This window comes from Haliaeetus albicilla, chromosome 5, assembly GCF_947461875.1.
Source record: "Haliaeetus albicilla chromosome 5, bHalAlb1.1, whole genome shotgun sequence".
Classification (NCBI taxonomy): Eukaryota; Metazoa; Chordata; class Aves; order Accipitriformes; family Accipitridae; genus Haliaeetus; species Haliaeetus albicilla.
Window position 1 is genome coordinate 29,451,232 of NC_091487.1, and position 26,397 is coordinate 29,477,628.

Genomic DNA, 26,397 nt, shown 5'->3' on the forward strand with positions numbered 1-26,397 from the left:
GTAGAAAAGATTTGGGCACTCAAAATTGCTTACAGCTTTTGGCAGCACTATCTTGACTTTACGTGCCCTAGATTTGCGTTCTTAGAGATTGCATACTCAGCAATAACAAAAGAAAATATGCAATCTGGAAATCTTTGTCACAGGCGGGGGAGGGACTGTAAAGAAAGCCAATGAGTGAAGGAGAAACGCAGAGACCACGCGAGCCTTGGGTGAGACGGGTCCCGCTCCCCTCCCCTGCCACGAGCCAGCCCCTCCTCGCGTGTGCCGCAGCCACCGCCAGAGTCAGCCCGCAGCGATGGGTACCTGGGGCGGCATCTGCTGTAGCACAGCTTCTCCTTGCTTTTCACAGCAGACACCAAACACGCTCGCTCTGGGCCTTTTTTCAGAACTTATGCAGGTGTAATCGCCAATGGCTGTTCCCTTTCTAGGGTCAACCACAGTGTGTGGATGTCTGCATAATCAAAACTGTGACTTTTTTTTTTCCCTTCAGTTGTGAGGTCAAGGCTTTTTGCCTTGTCTTTTCTACACTGGTAAATGTTTCTGTCCTCAGTCTGTAAAGGCAGAAAGTCTAGCCACAGGACACCAACAACTTACATGTTGCCAGTCTGGGGAAAGTAAGTACACATTTAAAAGAATCAGCAGCCTAGGTAGGATATAATGTGACTGAAGAGTTTCATAGTAACATTGTAGAGTACAAAAATGAAAATATAAAGTGCATTTTAAATGATTAATGTACAAAAGCTGACTTCTTCCAGTGTGCATTAATCAAGAAAAAATGCACACTTTCTATAGTGGTTAATGTTGCAGGTCCATTATTCAGCTTTGATAATGTGCATAAAAATGCTCAATATGACAATGAGTTGGGGTAGCTGAGAATTTAGGATGGTGGCAAGTTTGTTGTAGTATTTGGATTAGCATTCTTAACCTACATCTTGGCAGCTTCTTTTCTTCATTTCGCAAGTGTTAATAAAATCTAGCTTTATCCTCTTTGATTTTTGGTTATTTTTTCTTGTTTTTTTTTTTTTTTGTTATTTTTTTTAAACAAAACAATTAAAAAATACCTGCTCAAACAAATACTACCAGCATTCATTAGTCAGGATGGTTATATGTAAAAGAAATGATGCCAGATAGTAACAAATCCAAGAGAAGTTTATTATGAAAATGGCACCTGCGGGATGAAAAAAAATTAAGTTACATAAAGACAACCATGTATGACATGTATGAGAATCTACAAAAGTATAAAAAGAACCCTGTTGTAAATGAAGTATGTACATTTCTGATTTGCAGCATTATCAATGATCAATGAAAAAAATGTTTCAAATAAGCCAGGCACTCAAGAAGTTAGATTCGGTTAGCTTAACACAAAATAAATGTACCATAGCTGTCACTTTTTAACATTTTAATTTTTTTTATATTGTAGAGTTGGTAACACTGCTAAGATTTATACGAACAGAATCCCTTTCCCCATTATTCAGCTACTTGGCACCAGTCTCCTCATAAAAGATTTCATATATTTGTACAAGAAATAGTTAAAAACACAGACACAGTCTTCACAGGTAATGAAGTTTTTTTTTCATTTTGTAATTTTAAACACTATGGATTTAGACAGCAGCTGTGATTATCTGTTAGTTTAAATCACCAGAAATCATTTTGACACAACACAGAAACATTTATAAAAAAAAAAAACCAAAACAACAACAGCTGTCTAGCTGTTCTTTGTAGCTGATAGGTGCACTCCTTTGATTGTTCCAAAGCTAGAGCAGAGCTTCCAAAATTAAACTTTGAATTTCCCAGTCAGCTTTCTCGCCTTTTTTAGACCTACTTAAATCCTTCCAATGGAACCTTTAAAAACAAGCTCATTAATTAATTTTGTGGCATCCAATTCCTTTTTTGCTATTACTCCGCTGTGGCTCGGACCTACTTCTCAAATTCAAAGCTACCGCAGAAATTGACTCAATGCAGTGAGTGATCAAAAATTCAAAGGACAGCTGAGTTAATATATTAGCATTGCACACATAAGCAAATATATATGACAATTCTAAGCTCAGTTTCCTTTTTAAACAATGCTGGTCAACCTCTGAAAGCATTTCCTATCTCACTGTAATTGCTCTACGTATTACTCCGCCAGCCTACCCGGGAGAAAACCAAAGAAATGCACCCTCTGCTTACAGTTCGAGCACAAGGGACTCTGGGAATGTTAACAACTGAGGCTATATGGCGTCAATTTGCTTAATATCTCTGAGCATTACTCTGTAGTGCATTGTGGGGTACACTGGAAGAGTAAGTCATACCCAGAATTCCTCTGTGGGAAAAATGGCTCCATTAACCTTGAGCTAGTTAAGAGTCTTTTATCTCTGAGAGTGAAGAAGAGAGAACGAGAGAGCGAGAGAAAGAGAGAGGGGAAAAGTGTGGAGGGGAGCGGAGAGAGGAAGGGGGAGAGAGAGGTTTGAGAATACACAACAGCAAAGCAACAGCAGAAATTAAAAGGTATACAGACAGTGGAAGCAGCATAAGGTGACATTACAGAGGAAGGCCACCACACAAAAACCACTAACCCCCAAGAATCACTGGTTCACTAGGACTGCAGGAATGGGACTTTACCACTCCGGACTAGAGATAAAGCACAGAGAAGACAAAGGACAAAACAACTACATTAGCTTAGTATATACTGCATATAGTAACACACATTGAAACTGCAATGGGACTGACAGCCAAGGACACTTACACATTGTACACATTACAGTTCTCACATCTGTTATTAGATGCCTTAACAAACAGCTGCCAAAGATGGAGTGGAAGAAGAATTTATATTTGACAGTCATTTGGAGTGTTTGACACTACACTGTGATTTCTGGCAACAAAGACAAAATAGGAGATTTCTTTTCTTTTACTTAATGTGCAGTTTTCAGTTGTAGTTATCTATTTCAAGCTTATTAACCCATTCTTTAGTTTTAAAACATATTGGTTTCAACACTAGAAATAAGGAAAAAACAACAAAAAATATCCAAATCAAAGAAAAAAAAAGAAATTTACAACCTTCCCTCTATAATATTAAATGAAAAACAAACAAAACATGTTAAATAGTTCTTCTGTTTTCTTTTTACTCTGAAGTGTTATTTGATGTTGTAAAATTAGCCTCAGTTACACTGAGAAAAAAATAAAGCAAAACAATATGCACCTAAGAAACTGCTCCTCGCGTCAATTAAATTGAGTTTTTTTGTTTTTAAGCACTTTTTGAAAAAGGCTTCCTGACCCATTTAAATTTGATGTGAGGCTATGCTTGTTAGTTTGGAGGTAAAAAATTTTAAGTCCTGCAGCAAATGTTAATGAGGGCTTTTGTCTTAACTAACCAAGGAGACTGCAGCACCCGACTATAAAACCGGTACGGAACACATTCTTTCCAAAAAACCCAGCCCACAAGCTGCATATTGTATGAAGACATTACAGATTAATAAATGATAGCACCATGGTTTTAGAAATTAAGTTAAAGTTTCAGTAATTAACATTTAGTCCAACTTTTTAACATTCTAGTCACAGGCCAGAAATTAACTTTTTAAGAACCCAAATTATTTTATGTGCAAGTAAGAAAATCTTAACCATAAAAAGAGAATTAAACTCTGCATAAAATTCTAAAATACTATCCCCTATTTTTAAAGGAATTAGGAACAAAACCCCCCTTTCATTTGACTTAGTCAAACAGGGCACATTGTTTATGCTTGTCTCTTTTAATCTTGATCATATCAAGATCATTTTGAAGTAAAACCAATGGTTGTCACTTTAAAATCTCTTTACCACAACACTGAGTATTCTATGGCAGAGGCATACACATATTAAAGGCATCTTAATAAAGATGCAAAGGAAAAAACACACATCTTAGAAGAAGACAAAATGGCAGGCAACTGGTACTTCGACTCTCTGAAGGCAAAAATAAAAAAATATCTTTACATTAAAGAATAAGTCAAGTTAAAGAGAAAGGGAATGAAATGGGGACCATCATATTGAGAGAATAAGCTGACCTGCTCAAATTCAAAGTGCTAGAATTAAAGGTCTAAATTAAAACATAGTCTATGCCTCAGAGTATAACACTGAACACAGTATGTGGTCATATTTCAATCCTCTTTCCGTTCCAGAGTCTGTGTAGTGTGAATGCCATTGCTGTACACAGGAAATGGAAGAGTGGAAAAAAGTCCTTCGGCAGTTGTGAACACATTCCCTGCAGGCATTTGGGTCAGACTGGCCCCGCTCACAGCACTTCCAAACGGTCCCGACATATTGAGTCGGTGAACGTGGTGGTAGAGCATTTCCATCGGTGTTTTAGGATCCAGCCCAAAGCTGGGGCTGTTAACATCAACAAAGTTAACAGCATGGGTGTTGGGGAGGAGGTTGCCCTGCATGGCTAAAGTAACTTCAGCTGGAGCATAGCGAATAGTGCCAGTGGTGTAGACCCTCTGAGCAGCAGTGCTGGTCGCAGCAAGGGTTCCCGTTACCCTGTGAACCAAAGGAAGCACCACATTGCCTGCTTGTAACCTCTGAAGGGCTTCCAGATCCCCAGTGTACAACAAAGAGTTGGAAGTTGTGGGACCTCCTGGATGTTTGTCCCGTGGAGATGCTGAAAGTGGGGGTGACAAAGGGTCAGAGGACACAGGAGCCAAGGCCGAGTTGGATGAGGTGCTGAACTGAGTTTTACGGCTGGCAGTATTTTCAGTCCCCGGCGGGGTGAGAACGGAGTCTGGAATGGAGACATGTAAACTACTGCTGGCTTGGGGGGAAGGGAAGTGCTCGGAGCTGGGGGGCTTGGTCATACTGTAGGGTGATTCATTCCTTGAGATTTCCCTGTTGGGTGGGTAATTCCAAATACTGCTATCATTATCAAAATTGATAGGTTCTGAGATTTCTGTTTTAATTTTGAGCACTGAGGCACTGTTTGGTGACGAGAGCAGCTGGGGCTGGTCCACCAAAGCTGAGTCAAGTCCATTTGGACTTGAGGTGCTTGACAGCCTTCTCCGGATCATGCTGCCTCCCTTTTGCTTTTTTCTCCTCTTCTTCCTCTTTTGATGTTTGCTGGAAGACTGGGCATTTACTTCCCCTGCACTGTCTGAGTCCTTGGCACTGTCTGAGGTCAGTGATTCACAGTTCTGCAACCGCAAGTCTGACTCACTCTCAACATAGCGCTCCACCTTGATCTGCATAGAGCCAAGAGTGCCAAAACTGTCCTCAGGGGCCTTTTGATTCTCGAAGTCAGAATTTTCAAAGCTGTCATCACTGTCCCTGCTGTCCTGGTTGCTGGAGCTGTTCCCATCATCATTACAGTTCATTTCGTTATCCGACTGATTTCCTGACTTTTTCCTGTCGGATTCAGGGTCTTCACTGTTTTCTGACTGGTTTCCTTTCTCATCTGACTTTGAGTTCTCATTGTCCTCTGGAGCAAAAGGAAAGTGAAACAAACCATTAGCAACAGGAACATAATATTATAACCCAAGTCCAGATTTCCACCTACCAATGACGTTTGACTGCAGTAAAATTTTTGGCAAAAGGCTTTCTCTTCTGTAGAGCCACAATTTTTTGCAACATTGTGTTGGGAGAGTTTTGATCACCATGAATCTCTCTGACTCAGGACTGTTAAGGCACTAAAAGCCTACGCTACATGGCCTGCACCTTGATTGAGGGGGGCCTTTTCATCTGGTCGCTGGACAAGAATCATTTTGACAACTGTGAGCACAACAGCTGTGTCATCCAAAGTGAAGTCAGTGAACAATCCCATCATGACCGTTATGTTCTGCTGGCTGTTCTTTCACATCCATGTTCTCCTACAGTGGGCAGGCATCCAGGTGTAGCACTATTTACTAGTGAAGACTCCAGTCCTCTCATCTCACCATTGCCACTTTCAAAATGGCAGTGTCTCTGACTTCAGTGGAATTACTGCTGATCTCCTCCCGTGTGAGAGGAGAAGCAGGCCATATGTGTATAAATCTGAATGAATAAACCTGTTAAAACAATTTTGTTACACTGCTAGACTGTTTTCTCATATTCCCCTGAAGGGCAACAAATAAAAAAAACCCAAACAACAAACCACCCAGAAAAAAATTCAGGCAGCGAATTAAATTCTTGATTGATCCAAATCATCTAAGGGCCATTGAAAATAGCCCAGCTACAGCACTGAGAAGCTGTCACTATTCTTGCCTGAATTAATTTAGTTGTGTTTTAGATTTTTACCTAATTCTAATACGGATGAAATAAACACTCCAGCCCACTGGACTCAGATAGCCAAAGCAGCTTTAAGACTGAATACGCTCCATTATCACACTACGTTTGAAGGGATCATGAAAGGCTTCAGGAGACCTCGTCTTTTACAGACCAGCCAGAAATCTTTTGTTGGGAAATAAAAGATGTTTTTTCACTCATCAGAGCCAAGTACTACCCTACTGAAGTATGCTCGTTTTAGGGGGAGAGGGGAAGGGCCAGTTTTCCTCTAAAAATTGGTTACTCCCGGAGCCATGTCAATACCAAACAGTTTCCCAGAAGTGCTGGAGAAGGTGGGCTTGACCGGGAAGCTGCCTGAGGATTCAGGGCAATGCGCTTCACAAGTCACTTTGTAGAACTTTTGCTTGAGTCACCAGCAGCAGAAAGACCCTCCCTTTTGAAAAATAAACCCACAGAAGCAAAGTAACAGCCACAACCCCCTAAATCTCATCCAGCTTTTTGTTCCACCTAGGGCTGAATTTCTCCTACATTTTTTTTTCTTTTTTTGAAGATGCTTTCTTTGAGGGCCATGGTTTCTAGCTGGTCAGGAGTGGGCTTAGGGTGAGGTAGTCCAAAGCTGCACCAAGTTTGCCTGGGATTTTATCGGAGCTTGAACTGAACTTGTTGATTTCATCCAAGGTGCTGTTCTGATTTCAGGTCCTTTGGCATTTCTATTAATTGTTTTGTAGGAAGCAACCCCCTGCCTCTGCTGTCTTCCAAGACTCCCAGACATCTCTTTCTGAGAGGTATACACCTGTGCACCTTTGCAGAATGCTCTCTTGTTCTGCATCAGCCTTAGGAGTCATGAATGCACATGCACTTCTCACCTGGAGACACTTACAATGCACATGTGAAATGCAAACTGTTCTCCACATGTGTGTTATTTGGCTATTTAGGAACAAGACAGCATAAAGGAAGCACTGGGAATGGATGAAGAGATTCCCAGTGATGGTGGGCAACAAGCCTGTATGTGTGCCTAGTGTTGACTTAAACCATCAAACCAAGCTGTCAAAGGAGAATCAATAGAGGCAGAAGATGAAAGAGAACAGCCATATCATATAACATTAAGGCCTGATCCTCCCCTTGCTTTTGGTTGATTTATGTCACTGTGATCCATTTTCTTGAGATTTTTTTTGGTTGTTATCATAGACACGAGAGAAAAATCAGATATATGTATCACATACTATAGAAGAGTAACATCCTTAGTTCTGGGCCACAGGAAACCATGCTCCTTTCAAAGCCAGATGATCTGTACCTGTGCCTAGGTAACCACTTTTAAAACTAATGGCGAATGTGTGAACCATCTGTGCATTGGACCTTCTACAGGACTAATTTACACACTGAGTTTGACAAGTACATTCAGCTTTTTAAAACACAGCTGAAGTCCCAGACTTAAAGAGCTTAGAAACAAGTGCTTGAACCCATACCTTCTAATAAAACACAATTCTTTTAACCCAAGAAAACCCTCAAATTTTGCAATCTTCACCGCCCCCTAGTGAGACTCCTCAAAAATGTATTTACACAGGAAAAAGGGTCGTAAAGATTGACAGTAGAGATTTATCTTCAGAACGTATACCTACTCCGGAAAGACGAGAACTAGAACTATATTCAACAGTTACAACCCCAGGTCGTCTACACAAGGCACAACACCTGTTCATGAAGCTTAGCTGGGAAATCAAATATTCAGTTCAGTGCAATATAGGCAAGGATGCATGCACAGAGTGAAGAAAAATACTGAGGAAATGGAGATACTGTGGAACTGCTGAGGTCATTAAAAGATTTTGCTAGTGTTTTTCAATTTAATTTTACAGGAAATTTTTGTTTGTTTGTTTGTTTTGTTGTAATGGAACAATTCTTGTGAAGCAAAAGCAACTGGAAAGCCAACCACGTGGCTGTTATATGAACCTTTTGTGGGTGTAAAGGCACACCATGTGTGTTACCTGAGTTGTCCTTTGAGTCCGATTCAGAGTCAGAGGTCTCTGAGGATTCTGAGGTTTTCTCTGGCAGATGAGGAAGTTGTGCAATATCCATTGGAGTGTCCTTGTATTCTGGGTTACTGAAGAGGAGACAGCAAATATAAACACAATTGGATGATTTGCAGTTTCATGGTTTTTTCCCTCTTTTCATATCAAAGTTCAGGAACAAAGAACATAAATAGGAAGAATAGCAGAGCAAACACAGAAACGTACATTTTTGGCTCCTCAGAGCTTCACAGCAGGGATTTTATGAAGGTTTATTTTAATACTGCTGTCAAATACTTATATTGACCAGGTACTAAAACTCGTTTGATTCTAGTGAAGTTTTAGAGCTATCAAAGCATTCTTACTGAACTGGGACACCAGGGCTTGTGTGAAATCTAACAGTAAAGCTACACTGTGTAATCATCCAACAACAAAATATCTCGATTTCGATCCCATTACTGTGCCTGGAAGGACAGAGAGGGTGTTTTAACTCTTCCAATCTGTTTCTTTCCCACTGGCAATGTCTATTAGAGTTATCTCTGTAACAATGTTCTCAATCAACCTTGCCAGAGCCCTTTCAATACCCGTTTCACTCAACATTCCTGTTTTCCACACTTTAATCAAGCAGACCATACATAAAGTTAGTAAGAAGGTGCTCAGTTAGGGGTACAGAAAATGACTACTGCTCAAAAGAATTTGGCGAAAAAATAGATAAAAAGGGTTATATATTTTTTAAACACTGCACACATGCATCCACATTACCAAGAAACCAAAAGCAACCACTCTAACTATATGACAGATGCACATGTGCATGTTAAGATGCATATGTTAGGGATAAAGAACTGTCAACACACCCATTATAATCATATCTTCATCTGCTCATGTGGTGCTCACCTGTGACTTGTTAGCAATGAACATGACTGCAATGTAAAAAAGCAACACTACCAGGGAAAGTGAAAAAAACCCCCAAACCCCAACCCTATGCTTTTTCTCTGCTTGTACCTTTTAAAATGTGTTCCTTTCCCAAATCCATGCAAAGGCAGGGGAACAGACACAGCTAGACATACGTGGCATAGGAATGTTGAAAACAAAGTCTTTAAACATTTTTGAATAGGTGAGCATTTCTATGCAGTTCAAATTCCAGCATGGTGATAGAGCAGAAAATCCGCAGTCCTGCGTAGAACAATATGAGGCAGCACTGGGGGTGACTGACACACTATCACAATGACAGTGTGCCCATATTCAGCCTATTACACTGTACTGTGAAAATTCAGAGTTCACACAGTTCACATTGAAATGCCATTCTTACGATTATCATTTTTATGGTTTTGTCCTGACAAAGTGACTTTATTCTGTTGCATCCCAGGGCAGTCCCCAAATTTGCCCCCTCCAAGCATGAGATGTTCGAGGGCTTTCACACTGTGAATAACAAGTTGCTAGAACAAGAACAGCATTAATCCTCCCTGTCACTATAATTAGTCTATCCTTTTAGAGACAGCTGAATCATACTTTCTAATGCATGGAAATGTATACAGACCAGTACTCCTGCTAAGAGTAGACCTAATTATGCCTTGATCTGTCATTAAAATATTATTTAGATATTTGGATCTTTCATGGATTCCAGTACTAGGAGAAATCTAAATTAAAAATACAAATTCAGCGGAGAAGTTAATCTTTCTCTAATAGACCAGTGAGGGGAATGCAGCAGAAAAATCAAGTTCTGGGAGAAGACTTGGGGAAGACCACACTGCTTTTCTTTTTTTGTTAGGTATATTCTGTTGGCAGAGAAAATAATTTTGTGGGACGTTTGTGGGCTAGGTTCACCTGTTGTCTGGAAAGCAGTAAAGGGGACAGTGGCAACTGTTCATAATTCCTATGGACCACTTTTCCAGCTAGAATAGGAGCACATTTCCAGGCATTTTGAAGCCCTGTTAGGACCGAGGCAGTGAAGCTGTACTTCCAGTTCAGAATTGGCAGGCTTAAACTGACCACTTGAAATGCTGCATTCTGCCTTACTCTTGCAAAAAGAGACAAAAAAGTAGCAGGATAAGGATATATTCAGAAATGCCCGTGCTCAATCACAGCAGGACAGAAACATGCAAACCCAATGAACACTCCACTGCTGGGGAAGGTTTCCCACAGTATCCCTCAATACTCTCCTGCCAGGGGTTGCTTCCTCCTCTTCCCCAAAAAGGGAATCAAAACTATTTCAACGTGTGAGTTCAGGCAGGCACAGTCTCTTCAGGGCTTGCTGGACTTGGCATAATAAGTCACAATCTAACCCCTAGACATCACTTTGAACTCTCACAGCATCAAAGGAATGTAACAAACCATGACAAGCAACTTAAAAGGAGAACAGGCCAGAAAACGACAATTGCATTTCACGACAATCTCAAGGTTTCAAATTTTATTTGTCTGTTTGTTCTGCTCTGGAGTGAAACAGAAAATCCCCCAATCTTACTGAACATTTTCACAAAGCAGAATGTGTTGAAAGGTATTTTCAGATGAGAACGGTCAGGTTTATATTTCACTCTCTCTCAGTGACTGTTGGTTTTCCCTTGAGCTCAGAAACTAAAATACCTGGGCTTTGGTAAAACAGAATTTCTCAGGGAGGAGCCTTTCATTCAAGATATTACTACTATTTTTGTTTAAAATAGTTTAAAATAGTTTTAATTGCCACTTTTATTTTTAAATCCTATTTTGCATTTTTCAGTGTGAATACTGATGGTTACAGGAGCAACATATTAGTTCTAGGCTTTTCCTCTGAGAAAATTCCTCTCTCTGGAGTGAACTGGCAAACACCTTTCAGAAAGACCTTTTTGTAGCACTCCAGAAATTTGCTTCCATGCATTTTCAATAACCAAATAAACCAGTGCCCAGGACTTCACACCAGATTTTATAACACAACTACTGAAAGTTGGTGCTGATCATTTTTACCTTTGAGCTCAGGTTGAGTAGATTTCAGGGCAGTGGAGGCATGCAGTAAAGTGGTGGAGGGTTTATCTGAAGACTAAGGCAGCGTAATAATTCAAGAATATTTCAGTGTACTGAGACATGACAGATGTCTCAATAAATATAACCAAATGGCACTGTTTTTGAGGTGGATCATCTGAAAAGTTCTTCTCCTTAACTTTCTCCAGTAGGTAACTGTTTTTTTCCTGAAACTCTCACCAACAGAGACAAGCAACAGAGACAGCAGTTCAAGTGAGAGAAGTGACTGGAAGACCTACCTAAGAAGGTAATTGACCCAGATGATATTCTTCTCACTCGCGTTCTTGGCATTGACAGCTATAGTTGCACTAGACTGTATCCAGATATAACCTCCATTCTTCTGCATCCAGCGGTAATACTTTGTTACACATTGACCCTTATTCAGCACTGGCAAAAAAATACAAACAAAACAGAAGCAAGATATAGTGCATGTTAGAACTGTGGTAAAATGATCTTCATTGTACAACATGCCACAAGTATAAGCAGAAGACCCTTGGCTTCTTTTAGGTTTAATGCAGCACGCCAGTGAGATGACAAACAGGATCTGAAGTTCAGTATAACTAGCTGCATGTTTTAGAAGTTTTCAAAGTATAATTTTAATCTGTTTTTGGAAACTCTAGTGGAAGAAGAAAAGTAAAAAGAACTACAAATCTCTTTGGTTCACAGAATACTTATTGCTGTGTGGACATTTTCAATGCACTCAATGTCAAACTGCAAAAAAAGAAAAGGAAAAAAAGAGGCAAATTTATATGTGATTTATTCATAGCTCCTAGGTAGACCTCTTTGAGATTCTGGATATTTGAAAGGTTTGGGAAGATACTCTACCCCTGCTGCTTTGATCATTTCTCCTTATTGCAGGCGATATCAACCACTGAACTTACACATCTGTTTCTTTGATCTTGTCAAACAGAATTTACAGTTCTCAGATGAACCAAATCTCCACTGGTCAGTGGGGGGAAAGTCTTAGGAGAATTTACTTTCTACCAGAGCAAAGTAAATCTACCAACAGACTGTGAAAGAGGCCTAAGGGAGGCACAGAATGGCTTGGTTAGAGCCAAAGAGTGATGGCTTTCTCCGCTGTTTGAAATACGCTAGGAAACAGAGAAACAAGTAAAAGCAATCAGTAATGTGAAACGGTGCTATTAAATGCTCACAGCAAGAAGGCTTAAAAATACAGATGTTTAAAGTAATACTTCAGCCAAAATATTGCAAAGTTGAAACGGATTTGGTTTGTATCTGATGCTTCAGTGACAGGAGAAGGGGATGAAATGCAAATCTTTCAGTGGAAGGGAGCAGCATGGTTTTAAAGAAAACCTAAACTATACAAAATCTGGGTACTATTGTTACTGGAGCACTTACTCTCCTCTGCATTCCGTACTAATCCATTAAGCTTTGTGCACTAGAGGGCAGTGTGCATTCATATACACCTTCTGCTTTTGTCATGTCCTTGTCTCCGTCTGCTGAAATGAAAAACCTCTAACTGCTGTAATAAATTTGGCTAAATTAGCTGCTAAATGGTTATCTCAAGTAATATGTATTTGCATTAATCATCTTGCTCTAAACCAGAACAAGCCAGAGTCCTAAAGACGTAGTAAATTCATATTGTCCATTTAATTACGGCTAATAAGTGCTTCATATACAATAGTTTCATGAAGTACATTTTCATTTTTTTTTTGTAGAGGGAAAAGAAAAAAGTCACTTTGGAAAAGAATAAGTATTTAAGGCAGTTAAAGTTCCTACCATAAATGTGACAAATGACACTTTGGAGCTTTCAAGTTAACCAAATGTCTATATCCCTAATTATACATATGAATGTATCTATAGCTAAATCCGTGTACAACAGGTATCTACAGAAAAAGATATTTACAAAGGCAGCGATACAAACACAGATGCTTTCTTATCTTGGAGGGATCCCCCAATACCCACTCCAATTTTTCAACTACTGAATAAAAAAATGCATGTAAAAAAGTGCAATGTAAAGTGAATGTAAAGTGCAAGTTAGGTTCAGCTGTAATATGAACAAATATTTGTGATCGGGGTCCTGTTGTTTTTCAGCAACCGCTAGTTAATTAGGTGTGTTTCTAGCAGAGATTCATAAGTTTCCCTACATTTTTACTTTTGTATTCCAAGCTCTAAATATTCTGCTATGATAATTCATTGGCTTCAAAACCTCATTACACAGCAGAATAAAGATAAAATATAAACAACTGACTAGCCAGCATTTCTGTCAAGCCAATGTTGTATGCCACTTTAGAAAACAATCTCACATAAATTAGCCCAACTTTACCAGTTATGAAGAATAAGGGAAGAAAAGTACTGCTGTAAGTTTTGATCATGGTAGACTTTTCCATTTCAGTAAAATTGGATATTCAAAATACTCTGCTTACAGCTGACAGTAAAACTGATAGGCCTGGAAGTCTGGAGTGATATCGTCTCCTTTCTGGAAACCTGAACACCCACAGGTGTGTGCAGAAACTAGCAAAACCTATCTGCACTTGTATCTACTAATTATACTGTTGTCTTCTTTACAACAGTTTTTATCTGAGGAGTTTACCATGCTATACAAATACCAAAGGATGAATCCTCACAATTGCCCACATGCACATTTGAAAGTCAAGGTACCAGGTGAGTCACTAGCCAGTGACTGAAGAGCACACGGCAATTCTGCATAGTGATAGCTATGAGGACCCAGATCCTCCAGCTCTTTCAGTCTATTTCATCCTAGGTAAGTCCTTCCTCCTTCAGTACCTTTTATATTGATTGTTGCACCACTGGAAAAGTCTACGTCATGAGCTATACAGAGCATTCATTTCAGAACTATGGAAAAAAGGGGGAAATTAAAACCTTATAAGTTATTTCTGAAGGAAAAGGTGATTGCTTTTTCAGGAAAGAGAATTCAGAGCATCAGAGTTGCATAGAAACCATCTACAGTCAGAGTTCAGGCTCCCAAATTACTATACATCCACAGAATATCTGAAATACTGTCTTGAAAATGAGCTTTCCATAAAGTTAATCTACCTGCAAATTCCCACTCTCTATTTGGCCACCTCAGACGTATTACCACATACACAGGATTTTCCTTCCTGCATCTGTCTAAAGCACATTGCATATGAGAGATTCGTGGACCACGCTCTGAAGGAAGTCCCATGATTCAATATAAAAATTCTCTCTGTAAAGAGATTCTCTGGCAGGCCAGCTGTGCTGTGCTGCTAAATCTGGTACTTACATCCTTTGAGAGTGCACCAGGCACCCCCAAGCCAGTTCTGAAAGCTCATACTATAGCTTGGGAAGAAATTTCTCAATGTGATGAAAGAGAAAGAATGAAAAAAAAAATTGAAATGTTTCCTAATTCACGGTATTTTTTAACTGTTGACATTGCCAAGCTGAAACTTAGAAATTAGATGAGAATTTTGAGAAAACAAGCAACTAGAAGGACATGTTAGGAAGGGAAATCTATCTGGTTTACTGATAATCTAGTGTTACTGAGTAAAGCCCAGTTTCATTTTGAGGATCTTCGGTTTGCAGGTACAGGGAGTCCATTAATAAAGTTACTGATTTTGAGAAGAAATGAAAGTAAAGAATTAGTCTACCCTAAGTTCTGCTTGTGAAGTTGTGTTTTGTTACTAGCAGCAGACCACGCGTTTCAGCTTAGCATAAACTTCTGAAAAAGTAATGCCATGTGGGCTACATCCTGGACTTATTCAGACTGTACTTAAGACAAATCCCTTATTGAGAATCAGGTTTCAGCTCTGTACTTTTGTACACTGAGAAATGTAAAGAGTTTTAAATTTCTATTTGTATTATACATGGAGTACCCAGTCTGGCAGACAATGCAGTGTAGGGGAAGGTGAGACTTGTGACCACATCGGTGGGATGGCTTGTGTGACTGAAGTTACACGGGATTATGCAGGATTGGGTTATATAATTATACATATACACATATATATCTAAACCTTTTAATCAAAGGGAATAACTGAGGGTTAATGTTTTAAAACCAGTGACCTTTATGTTAGCTGCACAGATATATTCCCTAAAATGGTGGATGCTAAACTCGACTCAAATTTGCTGAAACTAGTTACTCAATTTGAATTCAGTGGTTAGCATGCAAGAAATGCACAGTATGTCATGCTAAGAACTAAAAAACCCCCCTCACTTATTTCTCAAAGTATGAATATATTGCTATGTACACAGTTCCCAACAGAGGGATTTCAGTTTTCCTTGGTAGCTTTGCGCACAGCAATATTCTTGTAGCAGTGGAGTGAAGGAGGGGGGAGAAGAAGAAACAGTCAGTGTTCTTTGCAGGAACCTATTTCTGTTAGAAAATCAAAATAAATCAGTACAAGTTTGTCTTCAGAAATATGGTTACAAAAAGAAAAAGAACATAGTTTCTTCCTGTAAGGCTGTTCTGAGAAATCAAAGCCAAAGCTTCTAAATAGTGAGTTGTGTTTTAAAAGAAGGAAGTAGCTTAATTCAGTTTGAAGAGGAGATGAAGAAATTGTGTATCAAAAGCAGTCTTTTAGCAAAGTCTCTTACAAAAGGACATTTTACTCATGTGCATATGCATTTAAAAGCTACACTATATTGCGTATTCAGGTAAGTATTGAGTAAATAGGAAATGATGAGATCATCTTACATATTCACACAGCTTCACAAAGAGGCTCTTTATAACTGGTGAAAATATTGAGGTTACATCTGCTGTGCTATTCACCCTTCTCCTTGAAATACCTTTATCAATGACTGGATGGTATTGATACTGAATTCCCCTTGTGATAAACTTATAAGAATATTTTTAATTTACTGCATGAGGATGAAAATGTCATACTTAATACCATAGTCGGATACTTAGCTGCAGCCACAAGTACTCTTTCTACATTCACAAAACTGGCAGACGAAACATGAAAAGGAATACTGACTCTTTAATCTCCACTTCTCCACCTAAGGCCCAAGGCAAGCTGACAGGGTAACTTCGTTCTGGAAACAGAGGGGTTTTTTTATTTTTTTTAATTCTGGATTACTTTTTCTTCTGCTTTTGAAAACTGTGGGCTATAGGGGAATGAACCTGGCATAGACTTAAAACAAGAACAAGTTTCTTTATCTGAAAAGTTACAGTCCTTGATGCTTACAGGAAGGTCATTTTCAAAACCCACAGGAAAAATAGCATCACAGCCAGAAAGAGTGCATTAAGTGCCTTATTTGCTTGTAACAGAGGCAGTTTTTCATTTATAACAGCTCTGAGGATCAAGTGAGCCTTTGATGTTGTAAGGACTTTTCTATAGATTTTGCAATTAGTGAGTTAGATAATTTAAATAGCAGGTATCCACAAACTGGATTTTAGCAATGAAAAAAACGTACTGAGCAATATTTAGCAATGTTAAATGATGTTTGTTACTTAAACAGAATTACGAGCTAGGTGATAGGAGACTTGTAGACATTCAGTGAGCAAACGTGTGCCATCTATGCAGTTCTCCACAAACACTTCGATTTCGTATCTACTACACGGGCTAGGGTGAGGAGGAGGGGATGTAAGCCAGGACAGCGTGCAAACGCGTTCCCTACCCACCAGGCCAAAAGTGTGGCCTCCACAGCAGATTGCTTGAGGAAAAATGCCACCTTCCCATCACAAAAGTCCCCATGGGTCACATTGCTTTACCTCCCCTCACTGGAGACAGTTGCTTACCACCCCTGTGTGACTTACTGTATCTCAACAGAGTTCTCTTAAGAAACATAGAAAGATGATAACTGTTTCTTTAGAAAAATACTGGTTCTCTGAGGCTTTAGGAAGCTGCATTTTACTCACGCCATATAACAGGAGAAAGCCCTGAGTGCTGGACAGAGAACATCTTTTTTAGGTTTGGGTAGAATGCAGCTTATTGTGTCAATAACACTGAATGAGACTTGGCTACTATCGTGATAGGAATATTAGACAGTAATAATTGCTGGCTTCTAAACATAAATTAATCTATTCCAAAGTCATGCAGGAAGTAGCAGGTCAGATTCATGAAAGAAAACTGTACCTCACTGGTATCAATTCCCACCTAACTTCTTCATTCACCTGGGATAACTCTTTTAAGCATATACAGTCACTCTAAAAATGCTAAGTGTGGCAATTGATTCATTGCTTACTTCTGCAATATGGAATACTGTTTAATTTTCCCGTGTGGGGACGTTACATACATAAATACCTGGCAAATTAGGCAAAAATAAGGATCAACAACCTTGCAGAAAAAAAATTAAAAAGCCTTAATCGACATTTAGAAAAATTGGAAAGCTTAAGAATCTTTAAAAACAAAGCAATATTTTTCCTGCCTCACTTTGCAGAAAAGCAAATGATAAAAGCGGTCTGAGTCAAACTGTTAAAAAAATGTGGATTCATATTAGGATTGAAGGTTGTAGCTCAAGGTCATCACTTGCCAAATACAGTGAGAAAAGTCTTGCATACTACATATCAAGCTAGGGAAGAAAAGTAACTCTAAATAGTAAAAATAGTTTGGAAAAACATTAACGGATTTTGTAACCTATCCTAATCCCAGGAGAGTGGTACTACAGCCCTCTGAAAATTCCTAGCCTCTACTAGAGATTCTGCCTTCATTTGATTCCAAATTATCTCAGATAAGGACCAGGAAGATGTTTTGTCTAACAACAACCCTATGTTATCAGTTTACATGATGTCAGTTCACAGCAGCAGTACAAATTTATTAAACCCCAGCAAAACCAGAAAAAAAAAGTATTTCCCAGCACTAAGCACAAATCATCTCCTACTTGAACAGAGACACTTTTCAACCCTCCATCCCTTTCATGGTGGTTATAACATACCATTTGTCTATGGTTCATCATTAAAAATTACAATTTTATAATTATGCTTAACAATAACTATTAGTGAGAACATATAATGCTAGGTAGGATGTTTGTTTTAAAACATTATGTAAGTATTGATCAAATGTAATGACAGAAATATAATATATAATTCAATGTATCACTAGATGCACTCTTCCATGGAAGCTTACAGCATGCATATCAGAAAACTTCTCTGTTGTTTCTATAGATAAAAATGATGTAAATTAACTAACTAACTAAGTTTATTTAATGATAAACTGGATTGAAAAATGAACAGTAGATTTGTCTACCTAGGATTCTCTAGGTTTTCTTCTCTCTTTCTTAACTCTTCTTTTCCCTCATGATTTGTCTGTCTCCCCATGACTTTTAAAACTTCAATCCTGCCATAAAATGATTTTCTTCTGCTAATATTGAAATGGTCGTTTAGAAACCCAAGCCTGCTTTGAACACCAACTTCAGACAGAACTTCCATTATCATTAATGAACTCTCTCTGTTCAAACTGGAGGGGAAAATGAAATCCCAGATCCAAATTTTGCCCTCAGCTACTAAAACGCAACATCAGAGGAGAAATTTGGCCCTGCTTGCTCAAGAAACTTAAATCTGTCCTCCATCTCTCCACTAATATTAATGTCCATCATATGACAACCTATGTAAGATTAATGACTTTAGAACATAACCCTTTCCATGCCAAATGTATCAGCAGACTACACACAACTATATCTCCTATGAATAGGAAAAGAGATAGAAGTTTCACAGAAGCAGATTGGCAGCAATATTAATTTTATTTTTGAATTTCATAGGTTAAAGATGGTCTGCTTCAAGGGACAGTATCCCTTTAAACATGCTTTCATTTCTGGGATAAGAGTCCCTGTTTGGGTACTTGGACTGAGTGAAATGAGTAGTTTTCTCAGCCTAATCTCTAGAGGAAAGGGATCCACAGCACAGTGGCATGGTGGCATGGCACAACTGAATGGTCAAATACCCTTCTACCTACCACAAAGATTCATCACCACCTCACATTTGGCAGTAAACTACATTAGACATTTTTAAAGGAAATTGTCCCTTTATACCAAATGACTTGTAAAAGGAAAGAAAAGGAAACAAAACAAAACTTTCCACTTTTCTCCACAAGCCGTAAAAAAATAGCTTAGCACTAACCAAAAAAAATTCCTTGCAAAATAAAAATAAAAGAACTTCTGAATAACTAAGCATTTCATGATCTCAGAACGAATACCTAGCAATCTGTGGACATTGGGTACAAAGTCTTCAGATGTTTGGCAGGGCATTCCCAAAAGTCCACTGAGCCAAAGTCCCGGACACCAGCCCACTCACTTTATAAGTTATCAGACACCAAAACCAACATTGATCCACCGCTGGCCACATCACTCATGGATGGCAAAGCCACAAGTGATTTATGCAGGTTCTTTCAAACGACTGCTAATAAATCCTATTGCCACACCGTCACATATGTGATATATGCTACACATTTTACTAATACTGTTTTCACGTCCTTCCGGCTTTGAAAATTGTCTCCATCAGAGACACAAGGTCAACTGTCCAGACCTTTGAAAAGTAAAAAGAAATGAAAAAACCCAGTAGCGCTAATGTGTTTCTAAACCTCTGGAAAGGTCTGCAACAATTTCTTCATACCTTCACATAGTGACATTTTAGGATGGAATATTTCACAGCCTAGTAAACGACAAACAAAATCCTTAATCTGTCCTTGGATTTTCAATGAAGCAACATTGTTTCTGACTTAGACTACAAGGTGATGAACACTTTTGGTCTCAATAATTTTGGAGGGAACCTCAGCAATGAAAGTGAAAAGATATGTGGCTCAAGTACTTTTCCCCTTCATTTTTAAAATAGCATACATTTACTTTATGCGGCAAAAGTCACCACAGAAATAGTTTACCAGACAGAATGAAGGTGAAGCTGCTGGAGGTGCACAGTAAAACCTTTTATTTCCATGGCTTTGCAATTTATCATGTGCTTCTGCAATCTATCACAAGAATAATATCAAAGTATACATTCATCTTTGGGGTTGGAAATTTTGAGCACAAAGAGACTTGGGGAAAAAAAAAAAAAAAAAGAAGATTATTAAGGGAGTAACTGGGAAACCAGAAGTTCCCAGCAGAAGTCAGAGCTCAACCTTCACTCTATAGCCCCTTAATGCAGTAGCTGTACTTACACAGCTGGTACTACATGCATTTTTAATGTAAAAATAGGAGAAGAGTTTAGGTGTAAATTTCAACTGACTGTGAGCTGTGGAAGACTTACAATGGAGAGCCTACAAACTGAAATGGGAACGTACTAATCAGTATTGCATTAGATTTAATTTGAAGATGAAATAGCATCAGGAATTAAGTTAAAGAGTTATTGATACAAACTATCTGAGGCATCTTGCAAAACAACTGTATATTGCTAAGCTACAGAAGGCAAAACTCTGCAATTAGGATCAGCAGCTAGTGGTTTAAATAGCTTAAAGGTTTAGCTTTGTAGAGTTTTCTGGTTTGTTTACTATCCAAAAGATCTGATGCTTATGGTAAACTCTTATATACTTTACATACAAAAACCATTTGTCTGATATCACATGATATGCACCTGGAAAACAGCCACAAAATATCAGGAAGATTAGAAATTTATCGGGATTTAAAATGATATCTGAATACTTATATGGATAATTAGAATACCAAATATTACAATAGTAACAACCATCCTCCACAAACAGAAATGCAAGCAGTGGTATAAATCTCACCTTTCAAGGAACGAACCAATCATGAGTTAATAGTGTATTATGTAGAAAACAAGGGTGCAAGGTGTACATAATTGCCTATTGCAGAGTGTTTTCCCCCTTCATCTAAAGTAACTGGCTTTAGTCAGAAAGCAGACAAAGAAACTAACCTAGACAGACCAGCATCTCTCATAATCCAAAGACGCATTTGCAGGCGCAAACACAACAGGATTTCAGAGCATGGCTAAAAGACACCAAACATACACACTCTTGCTTAGGTGCACATAATTTAAGATCCATTAGGACAGAAAAACAAACACTAGGCATGGCCTAAACCCAAAGTCTGTGCTCCTTTTTTCCTTGTATGAATCAAACCAATGTTTTCTTTTTATGCTTCTGTTTCTTTTAGTTTCTTATCTCCTGTTCCCTCATCTTGCTCTATCGCCACTATCTCCAGTCAAAAAGACATAAGGATGCCAGTCTCCAACGCAGAAATCTTTGCTGACCCATAGTATGGACAGAGAGGAGGATTGTGCAGGTGGTCAGACCAACACTTCTGCAATAGTTTGAAAACAAGATACACTAGACTCTCATCAGGATGCCAGGCGGGCTTGGTTTAAGAATTAGCTGAACACCAGACATTCTATCAGCCTAATTTAGAATCAATCTTGCTTTTTAGTGATGATAATAAACTTGTACAAACATGAGATTCATTTGTATATTTTAGCATTTTATTTCAGTCCCAGAATGCAAAACCTGACATTGGAATCAGTTTGATTTTTTTGGTGATTGAAGATATTAAGTACTACAAGAGCATTGAAATTTCGATCTGATTAGGATAAAAATTCCTCAGGATCAAAACACTTCTTTTTTTTCCCCTACAGTTTTACTAATTGTGTGCTACTTGACATTGCAGAGTTATTCCACAGCATGATAGAAAAATATGTGAAGTGTATTTTACTGTTAGAAATTATCAACTCATTCTATTTGTTTTTCATGTGTTTGAGGTTATTAAGAGAATAAAAAATTATAACTGATATGCATAAGTTAAAAGAGTTAGTTCAACTACAGCTGGTAGGCTAAACCACTAAGCAATATTTTGTACAGCAATAGAATTTTTCTACTGAACATACATAAAAGAAATCATGAATATATAACTGATTTAAAAGCAGACTGAGGGGGTAATATCCCTTGAAAAATAGGGGAGCCATGAAAAAGGTGAATGTGGAATAGTTTATTTTCAGAAAGACTGGATTATTCTAACCACTGGAAACCAGATAAAGTAGATCAGAGGGAGTGCTACCAAACATACTCATCAGAGACCTTTGCTTTATGGGAAATGAACTGCCCTGGCTCACTGTTCCTGAGGAATTGTATTTCTTATAGTTGTAAATCAAATCCTGAAGAAACACGATGATATTTTCTAAGCAATAGCTGAGGACAACAAGTATCTTTTTTGTCAGTGTCAGGTTTCTGAATTTAGACCTCAATTAGGATTCCAAAATGAAAAAGCACATATTATATACCAATATATACTTGTGACAATGTTCTTACAAGCAATATATTAATTTTCAAATGGTGGCACGTTGTCCTATATTTGTCCAAAAGTATATTCATGGTTGCCTTCAGAGGTCCTGACTTTCATCCTTCCTTGCTGCTTTCTTAATGACCTTCATTGAAGAGTAACATCAAGTACTTGATTTTCAATGAAGGTCATTAATTTTTTCAATTAAATGGAAGAGGTATACTCCTACAGCATATGATATCCATTCAATCTTAGCAAGAAATGTATTTCTTAAATCAAAAAGGGATGTTGCAGACCTCTGTATGATAACAGTGTCAACCAAATGGAAGCACATATGCACAGCATCGTACTCTAGAGAGCAGTGAGTGTCAATTGCCCTTGCTGGCTCTACAGACAGTGCTAAGACCTGATACAACAGTAATTTTATTAATCTGCTTGATTTCTGATATTGATTTGACATAAAATGTATCCTGCTAGCTTTAAGATCAGGGAAATTTTCTTGTCATTGGAACAAGGGCAGTTCTACCCATGCAGGGACTCATGGCTTGGTGCAAATGTATGAACTGCCCTATGCTTGACATACAGTTCAGCCCTGCAATGTTTCTATGCAGAGGCAAGTAAAAAGAGAGGATCTGCTCACCTTCCCCATTCTTACAAGTGGTGAAGTAGAACCGGGGGCATGAGGGGTCTTTCTAGGGTGTTAGTTCTAGATGCATAACTATGAAACATAGAACATTCAACTTCAACTCTTTCATGCCACATATCCTAATGAAGAGCTCTGTTACACATAGCTAGGATTAGGGACTGTATCTGAGCCAGGGTACAGCTAGACCTGCAATTTTTGAGGGCTCAGATTCAAACACAAGTTGTTGCAGCTTAGCCAGTTGCTGTGTGTCAGCTGAGCCAAGAGCTGAGCCATGATGCTGGATGGTGTACAGGCTGTTAGACTAGAGAACATTTTAACTATAATCTCTGTGAGAGAAACTTGATTTGTGATAAGTGATATGTGTCAGTATTCTACAAGCAATTTGTTCAACAAAAACAGCGAAGATGAACAAATGAGAAGTTTCCCAAACTTCTGAAACCATGAAGCATTATAAAACGGGAAACAGATTAACAAGGTAGAATTGTAACAACAAAGAGTTGTCTGGGAGATTTGTGAAAAAGCATGATCACTGAAAGCTTGAATGAAACAAGATAGAAACACTATCCCTAAACTTTTTATTTCTGTTTGAAAAAAATTGACAATTCAATAACTTGTGGGATTGCCACCATGTATTATTGAATTGGAATAAATGCAGGCATATGTAGAGTTAGAGTATGAATGTTGTTTTATTAATCCACTAGGGCATCAAGCTATAAGTAACATAAATCTCTAAGTAGAAATCTTGACTCCACTGAACCTAATGGAATTTTTTCTATTTACTTCACTGGGGTCAGAATTTTAGTCCATATAAATTTGCTGGTTTAGGTTATAATCCCCATGTCCATTGAAGCCAATGAAAGCTGTTCTATTGACTGTAACTGACCTTTCATTAGGGCAGCAGTTCCCTTACAAAAGACTGTTGTCACTGCTATAGTCCTGCAGACCTTCACCATTATACTTGTTATGGTCACATTCCTGAAACTGCTTTTGTCTTTTATCTGAGATAGTGTTAACAAGGCCTGTTTTTCAGTTTCTAATGGGCTGCTATGATCTGAAGCCATCAACAGCCCTCTTGATTTTTTCTGTGTGATTTAGTGCAACATTCTCTTCTTTGCTTGTTTTCCTCTTTGATGTCTTTGAATAACCTGGATGAGAAGAGAGGATGTATTGGTCTTATTTTTTCCATTTTTTTTCTGGTATGTTGTCAGTGAATAGGCAGAGTAGCTGTTTCATTTGTGTTTCTTTTTACCCCTAGATCTACTACTGCAATTTGGGTTTCTTCTTGTTTTAATCTTTAAAATTATTTTCTCTCCTGTAAAAATCAATCAAGATTTTTAGCTGCATTCTGCAGTCCTCCATAAAACACAGCCTTTTCAGTTTTCTGCTTTCTCAAGTCCTGCTTCTACTTTTCTATAGGGCTTTCTAACCATTACTTTAGCTTCCAGCTCCTCTTCAAAATATTGCATAATATTGTGGTTTTTTCCCCCCATTGTACTCTCAAGCAATTATTTTGTATGTTGTACTGGCAAATTTCCTGAATTGTCTATTTTGGGGAACTACAGATCTGCTGGGTTTTACCTTCTACAGCCAGTGTCTGCAAGTTCCTCAATTTTAGCTCTAATTTTATTTTAACTAAACCAGGAGGATTTTCTCTTTCTAGTTTGGTTTGAATTTGATTTTCTAGGATGGACAATTTGGTATAAAGTATTTTGGGATTTTGCAATTTCTTTCTCTTGTTTTTTTCTACAAAGTTTTTTTCCAAATGCTAGAAAAGTCAAGCATCTCTCTGGGCAAAGATATGAACCACTTCAGCTTTTGCAGGACTTATAACGGGCAGGTATACTTCCTGAGCTGTTCCCAAGTCTAATTTAAACTTGAATATCTTTAATCCAGAGCATGAGTTTGAACAACATGAAAAGACAAATGCAAAGTCCTGTACCTGGGATGGACTGATTCCCTGCAATGGTACAGGCTGGGGACTGACTGGCTGGGTTGTTGCTTTGCGGAAAAGGACCTGCAGTTCTGGTGGACAGTATGCTAAGCATGAATCAGCAGTGTGCTCTATGGGCTGCACAAAGAAGTGTATAGCCAGTAGATCACAGAAAGTCATTATTCCCCTTCATCACTCTTTAGATTGCATCTGGAATAAAATTTTAGGCTCCCAGCACAGGACATATATTGATAAACTTCAGTGAGCTTAGCAGAGGTCTGTCAAGGCAGTCAGGGGCTGGAGTACTTGCCCTGTGAGTAAAGGCTCTGGGACCAGGCTTGTTCAGCCTGAAGAAAAGGTGGCTTCAGGGGGACCTAACAGCATACCTGTGATGAGGTTACTGCAAAGATGGAGCCATGAGGTGCACAACCAAACCAGGGAAATTCCAACTGGATAGAAGGAAAAAAAAAAATCACTGTGAGGATAATTAAGCCCTTATTAAGGATAATTGGAACAGGCCACTGAGAGAAGTTGTAGAAAGTCTGACCTTGAAGGTTTTCAAGATCAACTAGTCAAAGTGCTACACAATTTGCTTTGAATCAGCGTTGATCCTGTTTTGAGCATGAGGTGGGACTAGATGATGTCCCAGAGTCCCTTCCAACCTGAATGATTCTGTGAACATCTTGTTCCTATAAGCCAAGAGAACAACTATACATAAAAGATGTAACCAGGCTCATCTACTGAAAAAAAGATTAGCCTAGCAAGAATAATTATGCTATAGCCACACAGCCAAGTTTGGAACCCCACTGTACTGGATGCTGATAATCGGAGAAAGTGTTTGAGTTTATGAAGCTTGCAGTCCAATTAGCTTAACTGGACGTACAGTGAGAGCAGGAACACAGTAAGGTGAAGCGATTTTCTAGAAGTCATTCCTGTCTCCAGGGTCTCCTGAGTCCTAGTCCAGTGCTTATACACTGGACCACACTGCACTCACACTGTCTGCATAGGTCTCTAAGTTTTCAGAAGATGAATGTTTCATAAAGCATATTCTATTTCAGAGAGAAGTGGTCATTCAGAAGATTAAGGTCTTTTTCAAATGGGATGTTCATCTCTGCCAGGTGGTATGTTAAGTCTGAGTCATAAATATCTTTTATTTCCTCGGTCAGATAGTGCAGTGGAAGTGCAACTTGTCATTTTTGACTTCCATTTTCAAGAGCACCAAGTAAGTTTCTGAATTTGTTCCTTCATTTCTGAGCAACTGACATATTCTCCTGGATATTAAATGCTCAAAATGTAAATGATGCAAAATTACTTTGTTTATAATTTTGGACAGTTGATTTTATTTTTTTCCACAGAAATTTATCTAACCTGACCTTCTTACGCCAAATGCCCTTTACCTTCTAGAAACTTCAGAGACTATTTGAAAGCTTTACAGAACTTGATACTGTTGTTGGCTGCCATATATTATCATAGAAGCTGTCCCTGTTCTGCTTTCCAGTTGCAGTTATCCTCCTACCTCCCCTTGCTGATCAGGC

The 26,397-nt window shown here is 38.5% G+C and overlaps 1 protein-coding gene across 6 annotated transcripts in view; it reads right to left on the bottom strand.

The window, feature by feature from the left end:
* Positions 1-1,131: 1,131 nt before the first annotated feature.
* Positions 1,132-26,397, bottom strand: part of NPAS3 (neuronal PAS domain protein 3) — a 628,856-nt gene continuing 603,590 nt past the window's right edge. For all 6 annotated transcript variants that reach the window (XM_069784007.1, XM_069784009.1, XM_069784008.1 and 3 more), the window contains 3 exons: positions 11,432-11,579; positions 8,181-8,296; positions 1,132-5,419 (listed from right to left, as the gene is read on the bottom strand). In XM_069784007.1, coding sequence (XP_069640108.1) covers positions 4,110-5,419; positions 8,181-8,296; positions 11,432-11,579 — 1,574 coding nt within the window. In that variant the 3' untranslated portion in view covers positions 1,132-4,109. The remainder of the gene's footprint in view (positions 5,420-8,180; positions 8,297-11,431; positions 11,580-26,397) is intronic.